This window comes from Giraffa tippelskirchi, chromosome 11 (assembly GCF_054371585.1).
Source record: "Giraffa tippelskirchi isolate mGirTip1 chromosome 11, T2T-mGirTip1v1.2.pri, whole genome shotgun sequence".
Taxonomy (NCBI): domain Eukaryota; kingdom Metazoa; phylum Chordata; class Mammalia; order Artiodactyla; family Giraffidae; genus Giraffa; species Giraffa tippelskirchi.
Window position 1 is genome coordinate 120,854,370 of NC_137285.1, and position 17,192 is coordinate 120,871,561.

Here is a 17,192-nt window from a genome sequence, read left to right on the forward strand (position 1 = left end):
ACAGCTTCCCAGAGGGTACCAGAACAAGAGTAAAAGGATGAGGTGTAAGAAAATCTTATCTTTGGCAGAGTCCCTAAAATCTCTTTCCATCCCATATAAATTCAGATAAGGGCTCTCCTATCTGCTGGTTCTCACCAGGAGCTTGAACTTTATAAGAGGGAAGACATGGCTCCATCTTACAACTTTTCTGCAGGAAAAGAGCAAGTCTCTGAAAAAGAGAGTTTTCTGGTTCACCTTGGCAAGCTGTAACATCAAGACTACAGAACAGAAGGAAGATGAGGGTAAGTCAGCCTGGACAAATAGTATCTTCAAGAAACAAACCAGGTTCTTTGCTTTTTTAAACCTCCCTTCTTTAAAGGTCACTACATGACAGATTCAATGATCCCCTCTTCTGCCACCTTAGAATGAAACCTATATTAATCTCTCTCTATCTGTTAATTAGAGCACCTTCAGGATCGCATGGACCTAACAGAAGCAGAAGATATTAAGAAGAGGTGGCAAGAATACACAGAAGAACTATACAAAAAAAGATCTTCATGACCCAGATAATCATGATGGTGTGATCATTCACCTAGAGTGAGACATCCTTGAATGCGAAGTCAAGTGGGCCTTAGGAAGCAACACTATCAACAAAGCTAGTGGAGGTGATGGAATTCCAGTTGAGCTATTTCAAATCTTTAAAGATGATGCTGTGAAAGTGCTGCACTCAATATGTCAGCAAATTTGGAAAACAGCAGTGGCCACAGGACTGGAAAAGGTCAGTTTTCATTTCAATACCAAAGAAAGACAATGCCAAAGAATGCTCATATTACCGCACAATTGCACTCATCTCACACGCTAGCAAAGTAATGCTTAAAATTCTCAAAGCCAGGCTTCAACAATACTTTTCTTTCTGAGTCTTAACATATCATTGGGAATGATAAATTTTAAAAATTGGGCAGTGACAAATCAAAATTAAATTCCAATGAGACAGACTTACTGAAGAAAAGTTTTTAAAAATAAGATGAGACTTCCCTGGCAGTCCAGTGGTTAAGACTCGGCATTTCCTCTGTAGAGGGAGTGCTGGTTTGATTCCTGCTCAGGAAACTAAGATGCCATGCATCCCTTGGTAATGCCAAAAAAGAAAGGAAAAAAGCTATTCATACACAGAAAGATTTATTTAAAAATTAGGTAAGATTGAAAGAAAAGTATAATCTCTTAATCAATGCATTTTGTTTCTTAAAACATAGAAATGGAAATAATTTTGAAAGTAAACTAGCATATATTCTTAAAGTGATTCCAGTCACAGTGAGAGGAAACCAAAGAAAGCACAGAAACCCTATGGGACTACTCCCTTATGTGCTAGAAATTACAGGTATTGTTTCCAACATTGTGTTGCTTAACTTTCACAATACTAATCAGGTAAACTTTGTATAACTTTTTGTTTCTTACAAATGAGATCCTGAGTATCATAGAATCTAGTTTATTTGCTAAGAGCCAGTGTGTAGAAACACAAAAACTACAATGAAATTCTAACCATAATCCCACACACACACACATACACACACACATGGCTTTCTGTGACAGGGAGAGCTGGTTGGAGTAGTCTAGACAGAGGCACAAAGGTGTCTAGGATCTGGAAAAGGAGAGATCAATAAAAAACAAAAGAAAACAAAACATTATGCCCCTGAAAGCACAAACCTGTTTAATAAGACACTGACAAGGCTTTATTTTTCATTAATTAATAGATAAAATATTTAAGCTGAGACACTTACATGCTTTACATTCAGTAACATTTATCTTCTCACAATGATCTTATGTATGGTGCAATTTTTACATCAAGGTTACTTTAAGAAAATAAGCACAGTGTTTAGGGATGTTATTTAAGATAATACCGCTAATGTGTAGAGAGACAGGACTTGAACTCAAATACTCTGGACACAAAACTTCCTCTCTAAGTACATATCATTTATAATATTTTCTCCTTAATTCCTTGATGAGTAAGGGATATCATGGGTAAACAGAGACTCATTCTTTAGTAACTCCTGAACTAGGAGATCCAATCAATCCATCCTAAAAGAGATCAATCTTGGGTGTTCATTGGAAGGTCTGATGCTGAAACTGAAACTACAATACTTTGGCCACCTCATGTGAAGGGTTGACTCATTGGAAAAGACCCTAATGCTGGGTAGGATTGGGGGCGGGAGGAGAAGGGGAAGACAGAGGATGAGATGGTTGGATGGCATCACCGACTCGATGAACACAGGTTTGGGTAGACTCCGGGAGTTGGGGATGGACAGAGAGGCCTGGCGTGCTGCAGTTCATGGGGTCACAAAGAGTCGGACTTGACTGAGCGACTGAACTGAACTGAACTGAACTAGGTCTTTGACAATATGCAAAAGTTGTTGAAAAGTTTTCCTTCTTCTTAGCAGTCAGTGGCAGAGAAAATGAGATTGTAAAAATTTGGCAGAGACGTCCCTTCAATACAGTTCTTTCTTTATGAGGCATCAGTCATTTTTCCTTAGGCTATGGGGAATGATGAATTACAATTTTCTCCTAATGCAAAAATGATATTGGGAAAAATATGACACAAACAAATCTTACACCCTATTGATGAATTGTTGTTGTTATTTAGTCGCTAACTCATGTCTGACTCTTTGTGACCCCATGAACTGTAGCCCACCAGTCTCCTCTGTCCATGAGATTTCCCAAACAAGAATACTGGAGTGGGTAGCCGTTTCCTCCTCCAGGGGATCTTCTCGACCCAGGGGTTGAACCCACCTGAATTGACTGTCTCCTTCAGTGGTAGGCAGATTCTTTACCAATGATTTACCAGAGACTTCCCTGGTGGCTCAGATGGTAAAGCATCGTCTACAATGTGGGAGACCTGGGTTCGATCCCTGGGTGGGGAAGATCTCCTGGAGAAGGAAATGGCACCCCACTCCAGTATTCTTGCCTGGAAAATCCCATGGATGGAGGAGCCTGGTAGGCTATACAGTCCATGGGGTCGCAAAGAGTCGGACACAACTGAGCGACTTCACTTTCACTTTCACTTTCACCAGGGAAGCCTTTGATGAATTAAGGACATTTAAACTGAACAAAACGGGGGAGGGCAATAAGAAAAAAAAGTGAGAATGGTAGATAAGCAAAGGTGTCTTAGATGCACATATATCAAGAGACAATACAAAGAAGTGAGTGTGAATCTAAGAAAGTTCAAGAGTTTGGCCATCACAGAGTTACTGGAGCACTACATTTCCCAGGATTGAAATATGGAAACATTTTCCGAGTAAAGGAACATGAAGAGAATTTATAGATGAGAATTCCTTGGTTTGTGACATTGACAAATAAGACAACATCAGTATTATAGTCTAGGAAAACACCAATACAATGGGGAGGAACTCTCAGGGAGAGGATTAAGATCAAGGGATCTGAGGAAGAAGACTCATCAAAAGCATTGTATTCAAACTGAACATATTTTTTAACCCTATAATCCAGTAGCTAGATTTAGGTTAATATCTCCAGTAAACATAGTGACAATTTCCATTGTTTTCAAACAGAAGCTTTATCTTATATCCATGCCGTTTTCTACCATATACTCTCAGGATCCAGGAAGGTTTTTCTGACACATCTGCCTCCCAGTGATATTTCTGTGATGTGATAACTGGGGAGCCCAGGACACCATAATCTTCAAAATCATCATTCTTATACATATTTTTTGGTTCCAGATTGCATACATATCTCAATTGCTTCTGGTTCTCAGAAACGGCAAGGTCCTAGCAAGAAGGTTCAGGAACACGTGAACTGTGGAAAAATTACAGAGTTGGATTAGGGCCATGATGTAGGTTTATTTGTGACACTGTAAAAGGGATCTTTAAAATAACTTGGATGGAAAGGGTGTGTGTGTGTGTGTGTGTGTGTGTGTGTGTGTGTGTGTGTGTGTTGGGAATGGAAATAGACATCTTAAAATATGAGAACTAATAGAAAATGAAAAAGTCTAAAAGATGATGAAAATAGGGTGGCTTGATAACACTGTGATGTTTCCTTACCCCAGTAGCGTTGCACATCTGTCAGCCCTGAAATAATAATAGTAAACCATAATGTTACATATAAACAAGGGAGTCAGCTCTGAAATCTAGTTTTTCCAGATTAGGGGAAGGGCTGTGGTGAGGTACCGAACTGATAAAAGAGAAGATGAACAAACACTTGTTGGTCACTTCCCATAAATATGACCACATCATCAGCACAAAGTATCTGAGCTTTGCTGTCTCTATCCACATCTAGAATCTGGAGCCTCCTCCCCATTTTCCCTCCATCACAAGAATCCCACAGGCACTCACTTAGGTAGCATTCCTCACCATTATACACTCGCTGTATGTCTGTCAGATCAAGAGCTGAACACATTCTCCTTTGTCCCTTGGGGAGAGTTCTTGGCTTCTTCAGGGTTAAGGTTTCACTCCTAGGGAAGAAAAAGATTGACCCCCACACGACTGACTTCTTGTTCCTCTAAAACCACTGACTTTCACTCCATTGATACACTTGAACTGTCTTGGGAAAGGAGAGAATGGACACCTGATTTTGGAGCCAGAAGGAATGTGCTAATGTCCACCTTACTAGTTACCCTCTGTGTGACCTGGGACTGTATTGACCTGTCAGAAGGACAGTTTCTTCCTTCTTTAGTGAAATCATTAATCTCTCCCTCTCTAGCTTCTAGAAAGCATATGAAATTATTTGAAATAATATTTTGGTACCATAAAAAATTAATTTGTGGAAAAGTCCCTGCATAGATATGTGTTCCAGGGAGGTGTCAGAAAGTTAGGTAGCAGGACCTGGTTCCCAGGTGTTTGAGATATACCAGGTATGAGAGCACTGTCTAGAGAGTCCCCAGATCTTCAAAGTCTGGTCCCCAGTACAGAGGCTCTCAGAATACCCTGAGATCTCAGGTTCTCCGGGAACAATGACAAACCCTTGAAAACTAGGACATTAGGAATACTAAAGTAACAGTGGTTAAAGTTTCATGCGTTTGTAAAAATCTTGATGTTACCATGTACGTGTGCAAATTCAAACACACGGATGCTACCTTTCCATTCTGCCTTCTAGAGTATGTGGGCAAGATAGATCAATTGTTTGTAGCACAGCCATAATACACTTTGATATTCAAGTCTGATTTTGGAAATCTAATCAGAAAGATACAGAAGGGCCAAGTCTCTTCTATACCCAAGGCAAAATTCAAATATAAAGGAGCTGTCTCCAATTTGGGTGCTTGGCAGACAAAGAAGACATGACTCTCCCAAGGTAGTTCAAGCACCTACTAAATATGAAACCTGAGTTGCATAAGGACACCAAGTGTGAATTAAATATTTGAGGTCACAGGAGTCTGTTATTGCAACGAATTATTTCTCTTATGGCTACTGACTAATCTCTGACTGCAATTATCTACCGTAGAAGTTGGTCCATTCTTAACTATTAGGAAAAATTAGGCTTGATTTGTGAGCAGAAATTGAAGGCAAATCTATATACCATTTTTTCTGCCTTGACCACTATTTTCCTCTAATTGGCCACAAGATAAATCTAGTCAGCGACTTTAATTATTTTTATTCCATAAATGGATTATCTCTGATCTCCCATACGTACCTTTTCATGATGTCATTCACATCCTAGTGAGGAAAAAAACAGGAGTCAAGAAGTAATAGGTCCTCCCACTTAGAAATCTTCATTACATCCCCACCAGCCCCTGATTGTGGGAATAGGATGGTCTCAATGTGAGAGCAAAAGTAAAGACAAGAGCGAGGCCAGTCATTCTAGAAGACTCATGTGACGCTGTCACATTTTCAACAAAGGTAAAATAGCTTTGACACTTGTAAAAGCAGGAGGCTTTTAGTATGTGCTGATGAAAGAACATAAAAAAAACAACATATTCGCTTTTCTGCAAAGGCATAAAATGCCCCATGAGGCTATTTGAATATTTAATAGTTCTTTAATTTATTCAACAAAAGTATCAAGTGTGATACTATTATTTGCCAAGCTTTAAGTCAGGCTTTGGAGAATCAAAGATGAATATATAATCCTAATATTCCTTAAGCTATTTACATGGCTTTTATGAGGCTGGAAGTAAACAAATGTATTAATGTATGTGTTTTTCATGTCTCTCTAGCCTCATTTTATACACCATCAGCGATCTCTTTCACACCCTTAAGTTCAGCATACACACGCACAGCTGATTTCCGAATGTTTACTTTTACTCTATTTTGTCTCTTAAATGCTTATTAATCTATTTGGTAAAAAATAAGTCACAAGAATCAGTAATTTAGGATGTCTAATATGTAACTTATTATTCATCAACTAAACTGTCTCCTCTCTTGTATCCCATTTTCATAATGTTACCAATAAGCACTCAGTCGGTGTTCAAAAACTAGAGCATTTATCTGCACTTTAGTTTGTACTGAGTCAGTTTTGTTCAAGTCCTTAACAGTTTGTAGCCATCTAATCTTCTTAATCATCACAGATGTTGTTTTCTTTGAGCAGATATTTATCAGTATATTTTGGTGTCTTTAATATTAGGCTTATTTCCATGTTACCAAAAACTAGTACAACAGCTGGGTCCACATACAAAAAACAAAAAACAAATTCTTTCTGCTCTTTTCTTGTATATGACAAAAATCAAATAAAACTGCAATAAGTAGAAAATGCTGTGAATTCAGTTACAACTTTAATCAATGCTTAATTTTGAAGCTCCAATCCTGTCATCAGAATCTGGTCTGTGTCTTTCTCCAATTCTATTTACTCCACCTATGTTGACTTTTGGAGAAGGAAATGACAGCTCACTCCAGTAGTCTTGCCTGGAGAATTCCATGGACAGAGGAGCCTGGTGGGGTATAGTCAATGGGGTTACGAAGAGTCAGACATGACTGAGCTACTATCATTCATATTGACTTTATTCTCAGTTAATGAAGAAAACAAAAATCTGACATAAACTCCAGAAGAAAAGAGAATTTTCTTCCCATTATTCTGAAAAATTCAGATGCTTGCAGGCATCAGCCTGTAGGATTGGGTGCAATATTAAAAGCACCATTGTGTTGTTGCTGTAAGGAAATGAAGCAGTGGTACAGGAAGTTTCTATTTTTACTGAAATGAAGTTGGTGTTAGTCAGGAGTAGATCATGATGGGATAGGAAACATTCTAATCATTAGAGCAACTATTAGGAAAAAAATGAAAAAAAAAAAATATATATATAGTTAGAAAATAACAAAACAATATTTTATACCAGAGATATTTGTTTAACACAAAAGAAGCTAGTTGAAGTGAAAGAGAAGAATGAAAACTAGCCATGCAGAATGCAAATAGAAAAATGATAAATTTAAATACAACCACATCAATAATTGCATTAAATGCCATTGTATTAATACCCCCATTAAAAGGCAGATTTTTTAACCTGATGAAAAGCCACTATTGCTATCTACAGGACATATATTTTACATTCAACGATACAAGAAGGGTGAAGCTAAAAACATAGAAAGCTATATATTATACGAACAGTAAAACTCAAGTGTTCGTATCACAGATTCTGGGGTTTCTTGCCTAGGGTTACCTGCAGCATCTCCATTGTTGACCCTCGCAAACGATGCTCCACATCTGAGATGAGATTTCTCACCAGCTGGCTCTGCTGGATCAGTACAAGCTCAGAGTCTGCCAGGTTATGCAGACCAACTATCTCCTTACTCCTCAGTTTTTGCATTTCCTTCACCTCCTCATATTTAAGGTTCTTTCTCAGTTTTTGAAACACTGCCTTGACATTTTGTCTCTCATGTTGTATTTGATCCTTCAGGAGTATGAGAAAGAGAGAGAGGAAGACAGAGAGAAAGAAAGGAGGGAAGCAATAATTAGGGAAGCTCATACGCTATTTCTTTTTTCTCTACATCACATTTCAAAATAATAGTCCCAAGTCTGCATTGTTGAAGACAACTCACAGCCAAATGGGACCCCTGGCTGTGACTCAACCTTCACATAGCTGTCCAGGATGCTTGTGCCTTCCTATATTACTCTTGACTCCCTCCCACCACCTTCTGCTAAGGTTGAACACTGAGGACAGAAGGTGTAAGTTGCTCAATTATGTCTGACAGAACCATGAAAGTGAAAGTGAAAGCCACTCAGTTGTGTCCAACTCTTTGTGACCCCATGGACTAGACAGTCCATGGAATTCTCCAGGCCGGGATACTGGAGTGGGTAGCCTATCCCTTCTCCAGGGGATCTTCCCAAGCAAGGAATCAAACCGGGGTCTCCTGCATTGAAGGCAGACTCTTTAACAGCTGAGCTACCAGGGAAGCCAGGACAGAAACATGAGCCATTGCCAAATGTCTCCTTCAGAAGAGTCAAGGACAAAAACACATGGTAGGAATGGAATATGAAACTCCCTTTTTATCCTCATGAGAGATGCCCTCTGTATAAATGCCTCCCTTCCAGTATCTATGTTCATTTGTGATATGTTCCCTTTTTAGCACCACCCCTATCAGGAATAGGATGAAGGAAAGGACTAGACAAATGACTAGTCAGGGAACAAAGAGGAAGGCTGATACTTGTGACCACCCAAGGTCCTGTCCAAGATCTCTAACTCCCTCAGGAAGTGCCTTCTCCTACCTTCCAGGCAGCAATCTGTGCTCTGACTTTAACTTCCAACTCCTCAGCTTCCAGCTGCTTTTCCCTCAGCTTCTCTAGAGCTTCCTGGAGTTTCTTCTGTGAGAAAAGAACCACACCAGAGTCAAGCTATGGGCTTTCTCAGCATTACTGTAGAGGATAAATGAGAGAGAAATGAGGCTGAGTCCCAAAGAGAATCCACTTTACAAAAACTGTAGAGAACAGCTATTAGAATCTATGACCTGGGAGAAAACCTGAGGTGGGGAATGTATTCTTAAGACTCAAGAGACAGGAGTCAGCATTCTCTCTCCAAAGAAGACTGGTTCTCTTTGTTCTAGAAGAAATCTGATCCTTCAGCAGGGAAACAATTTATACCTCAATCCACCCAGTGTCCTCATTACCTTCCTGTTCGAAGTCATCATGAGAGCTTCTTTGGGCATCAGATCTCCACCTACTTCTGACTAAAAGTCTGTGTGTAGGATCATTACTTTGTAATTGGGGGAATTCACAGAAACGTCCCTCAGACATCAGAAGGTGGGCACAGGATGAAAAGAGATCACAGGCCTCAAGTCCATGGTGAACAGGTAAAGAAAGTCCAACGCAAAGTGGAGATTTCCCCTCAAGTAGCACTTTATGACCTGTCTTTCCTCCATTCTGCTCTCTTACCTGATAGTCTTGGGCAACCTCTTCCATGAGGAATGTGTGGTGACCATGGTGCTCCTGGGACCGCTCACAAAGCCAGCAAATGACTTCCCTATCCTCCTCACAGAAGAGCATGAGTTTCTCTCCATGGCATAGACAGAGATTTCTCTTTTGCTCCACCTCTGGGCTCAACTTGACCTCTCTGAGCCTCTTTACTATGTTGGCCACATGCCTATTAGGCCACAGGTTCCCAAGCTCATAACTAATTCTGCACACAGGGCACCTTCTCTCCTCGTCTTGACCACTCATGGACACCATGTTGTTTGCAGTGATGCAGGCTTGGCAGAAGCTGTGGCCACAGTCAAGGCTCAGGGGCTCTGTCAGAAGTTCCAGGCAAATGGGGCAAGTCACCTCCTCCTGTAGGTTCACCACGATTCCTGTAGCCATGAGAGCTGCTCAAATGCTCCAACTTGTCCTGACTTCTGAGGGTTCTCTTTCTCAGAGATCCCTGTCTGTTGGAAGGTTTAAAAGGGGGCAGAGTTAGAAAGATAGAAATGCAAGATAGTAGTTGTGAATCAATCAAGTACAGTCCAAGACCAGATTATTGAGGGACAAAAATGAAACATGAAGATACAAGATAAAGAGCTTGGTGACCTGGCAAAAAAGACATTTCATAATACTTTTAAATTTTTTATTTATTTTTTTAATTGAATGGGAATTTGCTGTATGACTCAGGGAACTCAAACCAGGACTCTATGACAACCTAGAGGGATGGGATGGGGAGGGAGGTGGGAGGGAGGTTCAAGAGGGAGGGGACATATGTATATCTATAGCTGATTTATGTTGATATTTGGCAGAAACCAATACAATTCTGTCGGAGAAGGCAATGGCACCCCACTCCAGTACTCTTGCCTGGAAAATCCCATGGATGAAGGAGCCTGGTAGGCTACAGTCCTTGGGGTCGCTAAGAGTCGGACACGACTGAGCGACTTCGCTTTCACTTTTCCCTTTCATGCACTGGAGTAGGAAATGGCAACCCACTCCAGTATTCTTGCCTGGAGAATCCTAGGGACGGTGGAGCCTGATGGGCTGCCGTCTATGGGGTCGCACAGAGTCGGACACGACTGAAGCGACTTAGCAGCAGCAGTAGCAGCAATACAATTCTGTAAAGATATTTCATAATAATTTTAAATACTTTACTCTTGATTCATGTCACATGACAAATTACATCCTTATCTGTGGAATTATTTTTATTATTTAATTTTACTAAACAAAAGGATAACCTGACACCTTTTTCACCAAGATCCCTATGTGATCCACCATCTTTCCATGCCCCAAATATCCTCAGTATCAAAATACCAGTATGACTGTCTCTCGTACTTCAGTAAACTCTCCTCAAGTGTTCTCTTATCACATAGACCTGCTCTGAAGACTTATCACAGTGTAATCATTGTCATCATTTGTTGGACTTTTATAATGATTTTCTTTATTGTCATGACATAATTTTAATATATGACAAGGATTCCCAGGTGGCTTAGTGGTAAAGAATCTGCCTGCCAATACAGGAGATGCAGGGGACTCAGGTTCAATCCCTGGGTCAGGAAGATCCTCTGGAGGAGAAAATGGAAACCCACTCCAATAATTTTGCTGGGAAAATCCTATGGACAGAGGACTCTGGTGGGCCTGAGTCCATGAGGTCGCAAAGAATCGATCACAACTGAGCACAGACACAATATTTGACTATGTGTGTCTGTACATGGTAAGAGCAAACCCATTATCATATATGTAAAGAGAGATGGTGACTTACAAAGATCACATATCTTCAATACACAGAGTGGAACTAAACCTAATGTATTAGGGGTCCTCTTTCAGGGGTCTGTCTCCTACCCACTGAGCTAATCAAAGACAAACAAAGGCAAATGCATGGACTCCATTAATACCCAATGCAGTGGGGATGTGGAAGTGAAGAGATACAGATCACTTGGGAGGTACTGGGAAGTCTTAGTGGGTAAATAGTGATTTCACCTTGGTCTGGAAATAGGTCAAGGATATTGATAGGAGGACAAAGATGTGTGTGTGTAAGAAGATTATAGAGAGGGAGGTAGTATCAGTATATTCAAACGATCACACAAGTCAGGTATCTGAAAACACATAAACACAGGTGAAGTAAAGGTCAGTCTTGAAAAAAATAAATCTCAATATACTGGGCAAGATCATTCAACTAATTATCACTAATAAGCAACATATGCTAGTAACTACACTAAAATCCATAAAAAGAAATATGAGTCTAAACAGAAGGTTTAAACCACTATTAACTTGATATTCACCTGGAAAGTAATAGTAAATAAAAATTCAGCCTTAGGTGCATATATATATACTTGTATACACACAAAAGAACAAATGTGGAAAATATTACCAAAAAGATGCAGATGTTGTTTAGAAATCAAATAATTGGAGAAAATAAGGGTTATCCAAGAATTTCAGCTTGAAAACACAACAGTGAAAGTGCAAACTGAGGAAGATAAAGGAAACATGGAATGAGAAAGAAGGAAAAACGTACAAGATGATATGTCTTCCACACACAGCTCATTTCCTCTACCTACAGGTAGAGGAAATGAGCTGTGTGTGGAAGACATATCATCTTGTATGAGTTTGTAAAGGCCAGTGTGGCTGGTGTACAGAAGACCGCTAGGCTTTCTGCATCACAAGAGGCTGCAGTGACATTAAACATGATACTTTCCAAATTATGTAACATTCAGGGACCCATCTCTAAGAGTCAGGAGAAGTTATTAATGTTTTCCCATCAGAGAGGAGTAGGGCCATGACCAGCTGTGCCCTTGGGCTATGAGATGTTGGATGGACCCAGGGTGGAATTGGGAAGATCAGGCAGGATGCAGGCACAGTGGAGAGATGATGATAGCTTGAGGGACAGGGTGATGAAGGAAATGCTGGGCAGCAGGTGAGAGTGAGAGATAAGAAAAGGTACAAGATTGGGAGTTGGACTAGATATGGGGGAACAAGGGGTCACATCGTCCTGGAATCTTTCTTCCTGTAAAGGTAACATTGGCTTACTCTAAGTTTTGTTATTGTTGTTGTTGTTTGTTTTGTGTTGTGTGTGTATGTGTGTGTATTTTGTTTTTCTGGGAAGCCTCCTGAATTACAATAAAGTGAAAAGTCAGCAGACTTTTGAGAAGGTAACAGGCAGGAAGGCCAGGGGTCTCCAAATGGAGGAAATAGGCTGCAAGTGTCAGACATTTTTTATGTCTCCCATAAGCAGCAGGAGGAAACAAACTACAAGCGTCACAATTTTTTCCTTCTCTAAACAAAATTAAAATAAGATTTATCTTAAAATTCTGTGTTGCCATGATGACACCTTGTTCCATCTGAACTTAACTTTTCTCAAACCTTGAGCTAACCAATGTGTTTTTCTTATGGAAATGTTTTTCTTAAGCTATGTTAATGAAATTATGTATCTGCTTTGGAATTTGCCTTTCTTCAAAGTGGTTCCACCTAAGACTAACTTTTTTTCTTTTCTCAAATCTTGGGCAGATAATAGCTCAATAAACCAGTATTCATATCAATTGTTTTATGGCTGGGGGGTGTGTCATCCTATCTCAAAAATGCATATTGTGGGAGAGGGGCCTGGTGAAACTCCCTCTGCCTTGAGGTATCTCTCTTATCTGATTAATAGCTTTCTAACAGACATAAAACAGCTTGCTAAAACTAGCAGTTCAGTTCAGTTCAGTCACTCAGTCGTGTCCGACTCTCTGCGACTCCATGAACTGCAGCACGCCAGGCCTCCCTGTCCATCACCAACTCCCGGAGTCTACCCAAACCCATGTTCATCGAGTTGGTGATGCCATCCAACCATCTCATCCTCTGTCGTCCCCTTCTCCTCCCGCCCCCAATCCTACCCAGCATTAGGGTCTTTTCCAATGAGTCAACTCTTCGCATGAGGTGGCCAAAGTATTGGAGTTTCAGCTTCAACATCAGACCTTCCAATGAACACCCAGGATTGATCTCTTTTAGGATGGATTGACTGGATCTCCTTGTAGTCCAAGGGACTCTCAAGAGTCTTCTCCAACACCACAGTTCAAAAGCATCAATTCTGCGGAGCTCAGCTTTCTTCACCGTCCAACTCTCACATCCACACATGACCACTGGAAAAACCATAGCCTTGACTAGACGGACTTTTGTTGGCAAAGTAATGTCTCTGCTTTTAAATATGCTATCTAGGTTGGCCATAACCTTCCTGCCAAGGAGTAAGCGTCTTTTAATTTCATGGCTGCAGTCACCATCAGCAGTGATTCTGGAGCCCCCAAAAATAAAGTCTGACACTGTTTCCACTGTTTCCCCATCTATTTCCCATGGAGTGATGGGACCAGATGCCATGATCTTAGTTTTCTGAACGCTGAGCTTTAAGCCAACTTTTTCACTCTCCTCCTTCACCTTCATCAAGAGGCTCTTTAGTTCTTCTTCACTCTCTGCCATAAGGGTGGTGTCATCCGCATATCTGAGGTTATTTATATTTCTTCCGGCAATCTTGATTCCAGCTTGTGTTTCTTCCAGCCCAGCATTTCTCATGATGTACTCTGCATATAAGTTAAATAAGCAGGGTGACAATATACAGCCTTGACGGACTCCTTTTCCTATTTGAAAACTAGCAAGGGGGGCATTATTTCTGCCCCCTTCTGATGTCTATGTCAGAAGCTTTGTCTATCTCTTTTATACTTTAATAAAAATTTGTTAAACAAAAGCTCTGAATGATCAAGATTTGTCATTGGCCCCAGATTGAATTCCTGTCCTCTGGAGGCCAAGAATCCTGCTGTCTTTCATGGCTCAGCAGCAACCTTTCACTTTAAGGCCACATTTTTGACAGTAAAACTAGTCTGGATGTATTAAGTACATTTTGGTAGGTGCACAAGATAACACGTTAATGAATATCAAGGTCAGGAGTAGACATTATATCATTTTATGTCTAAAGCTTTGCTTAAAATATGCTGAGGGGCCTCCAATTGTTTCTCATCCTATTCAAGATCCAGCTACTGCTGAGATGCATCAAGAGCCTATAAAGAAGGGAGGCACAGAGCGTGCATTCAGACATGAAATGGCAGAATTTATTTTCCTTGCAGTGCTCCGAGGATCTAATTTCAAAGCAGCTAGATCCACAAGAGACATGAAAGAACTAGTCCTCATACTTCAAGGATGACACCCCACCACTCTCTAAGCAGTGACACAAGCTTCCCTCAGCAACAGGAAGATGGATGTGGGAACATGAGAGGCCTGATCAAGTCCCATTTGACTCCCATGATGTCAGAAGCTTGATCCTCACCTTTGATCTTTAAACTTGGAGCTCATGAAAACACAAACTTAAAACACCTCAGATATAACAACCAAAGATAAGCATAAAGGACATAAAAAGACAGTATTTACATAAAAGGGAAAATAGTAAGATCATAGAGATGACGTTCTTCTTTTTTGACTACAGTTAAACTATTTCTCTAAACATAATATAGCCACAAGTTGTGAATGTTACATGAGAAAACTTCACTTTTCCCAAATAGAATTGGAATGTGAAATTGGGCTTGGTATTATTTCCCAGGAAGTCATCTACTATTATTTAATATAAATACCTTACAATACTAGTAGCAAAGTAAAACCTGAAAAAACTAAAGTAACAAAACAATTCTAAAGCCTTGTAGCAATTGGCCTGGCAGAGGTGAACTGTATGAGTTCAGAAGACAAGGGTCTAACACTGACTGTGCCTGAGAGGGTGACAAGAATAGGTAGCAGAGGTGACTATCTCCAAAGTCAATCTTGACGAAATAAGACTTGGTCAGAAGAAGGGAAGTTGGGGTGAGGAAAAAGATTTGACTCGTGTCATCCCTGTGCCTGACAAAGGTGGGTGCAGATGAAACTTCTACAGGAAAGAGGAAAGGGGGGAAATAGAGACTCCTCTAAATTACTTTCCATGTGGGTCTCACAATGTTGTTATGATAATACTTCTCTGACATCCTTTTATATAATTAATACAAATCAAGTAGGATTTTAAAAATAAAAGTTAGATATCTCTGCTATTACAAGTTAGATGCTCCCAGAAGTCACTTCTAGAAATTCTTCCCATGTGTTCCCCTTGCCTCTGATCTCTCAGCAGCTGGTTCTGGGTGGCCGATCCGGCTCAAGGAGAAGGACGAACAGGTTAGAGATGTAAGGAAGTGCAGCAGTTCCCTGTGTCTGGACAAGAGAATTCATGAGAGGCTGCAGAGCCTGCCAGATGTCATAGCATCCAACACCTGAGCACAGGCAAGCCTAGGGAATGAGAATTTACCTACACGGTCATGCAGATAAATGACTGTCCTCAGCAAGGTGGAATTCAAACTCACGGAATGGGAAGGAGCGGTGGGTAGATTTAGCCTTGAAAAATAAACATCCCTTCCAAGAAAGAAACAATAAAGTCATTTGCTTTATTCCAACCCCGCTTCTTGTAATAGTTCCCCTCCCTAGACATATCTTCAGTCAGCACTCTCAGCAGGAAGTCTGCAAGTTGGGCTTTCCCCCCCTTTAGAACAGTTTCCACACAACAAATAAAACTCACCAGAGAAGATTCAATTTTTTCTACTGTGTCTCTCAAACTCTGCCCTCTACAAACCACTGAGCTATCCTCAGACACCAGTGGAGAAGTTGTGATTCCTTGGAGAAAGGTGAAGGCGGGACCTGGGCTGATGTGTTCAGGATTCACTCACCACATCAAGGGCCTGTCCGCGACTAAGAAGATTGCTGGTAGAAAGTGAGGGGAAGTGAAAGTTAAATTCAAGGGTGTGGGGTAAGGGCAGGAAAGGACAAGATAAACTGCAGACCAATAGAAGCTCTCCGTATGGGTTCTATGGGCAATGACGAGGCTTTTGTGCCTGAGCCTGGTGGGTCAGTGATAGTTTCTTTCTATCTCAGCTCTCCTCCCAGAAACTGTTCTCCTGTCTCTTCAAAGTATTCTATCCTTTGGAAAACTAAACTTACTGAGCAAGTCAATTTCACAGACTCCCAACTTGTCTTGTTTCCTTACTAAGCTGTCTAGAGGAAAGAGTAAAGTATCCCCTTTACCCCAGTGAAGACCCACACTGAGGATTTCCCTGAGGCAGCAACACTGCCGTGCTCTCCCCTGGCCCGTGTCCATAAGCTAAAGTAGGTGAATCTGGCCAGTCTATCCTATTAGGTCATGTTAGAGGAAATGGCTCAACAAATCTTGAATCACTTAGGTGGTCGGTCAGAGAGGCGATCACAGAGCAGTTGTTCACTGATGCTGACTTTCAGGAGATGGACGTGATATGACCAAATTGACACTTTTCCTAAATAGGCTGAGAAAGATGAAACTGTAGGAGTGTCATTTATTGGGCAATGTCATCTAATATTATTTAACATATAATCCCTATGACCTTAACATAATAATGATAAAGTAGGAAAATTAGGGAAATGGTTAATTTTATGTGTCAACAAGGGGCTTCCCAGGTAGCTCAGTGGTAAAGAATCTGCCTGCCAATTCAAGAGACCCAAGAGACATAGGTTCAATCCCTGTATTGGGGAGATCTTCTGCAGTAGGAAATGGCAACCCACTCCAGTATTCTTGCCTGGGAAATTTCATGGGCAGAGAAGCCTGGCAGGCTACCATCCAAGGGGTGGCAAAGAGTCAGACAGAACTGAGCACACATGTCAACAAGACTAGTCACTGGGTGCCCAGATTAGACATTCTTTAAATGGGTGTGTCTGCGTGTTGTTTACAGATGAGATTAGAACTGCATCTGAAGACTCAGTAGTTTGCTTTCTCCAAGTTGGTTGGACATCATCCAATTTGTTGAAGGAATGAGAGCTAAGATATGAGTACGTGCATACACATACACGGAGAAGGCAATGGCACCCCACTCCAGTACTCTTGCCTGGAAAATCCCATG

At 40.8% G+C, this 17,192-nt stretch overlaps 1 protein-coding gene across 3 annotated transcripts; it reads right to left on the reverse strand.

Annotated features, from left to right (window-relative positions):
• Positions 1 to 1,683: 1,683 nt before the first annotated feature.
• Positions 1,684 to 16,048, reverse strand: LOC145525637 (tripartite motif-containing protein 5-like). Of its 3 annotated transcripts, XR_014068336.1 has the most exons (11): positions 15,845 to 16,048; positions 15,582 to 15,681; positions 15,331 to 15,483; positions 9,274 to 9,761; positions 8,611 to 8,706; positions 7,565 to 7,795; positions 5,611 to 5,633; positions 4,335 to 4,435; positions 4,026 to 4,052; positions 3,005 to 3,780; positions 1,684 to 2,628 (listed from the first exon to the last, which is right to left on the reverse strand). XR_014068336.1 is itself a non-coding variant. In XM_081539111.1 (8 exons), exons 2-8 carry the CDS (start codon positions 9,694 to 9,696, stop codon positions 3,719 to 3,721), a joined length of 963 nt encoding a protein of 320 aa, XP_081395237.1. In that variant the 5' UTR covers positions 9,697 to 9,761; positions 15,845 to 16,048; the 3' UTR covers positions 1,684 to 3,718. The 3 variants fall into 3 exon arrangements, 2 of the variants coding, with proteins under 2 accessions (XP_081395237.1, XP_081395238.1); XM_081539111.1 differs by lacking the exons at positions 15,331 to 15,483; positions 15,582 to 15,681 and having other exon boundaries at positions 1,684 to 3,780; XM_081539112.1 differs by lacking the exons at positions 15,331 to 15,483; positions 15,582 to 15,681; positions 15,845 to 16,048 and adding an exon at positions 10,162 to 10,368 and having other exon boundaries at positions 1,684 to 3,780.
• Positions 16,049 to 17,192: the final 1,144 nt, after the last annotated feature.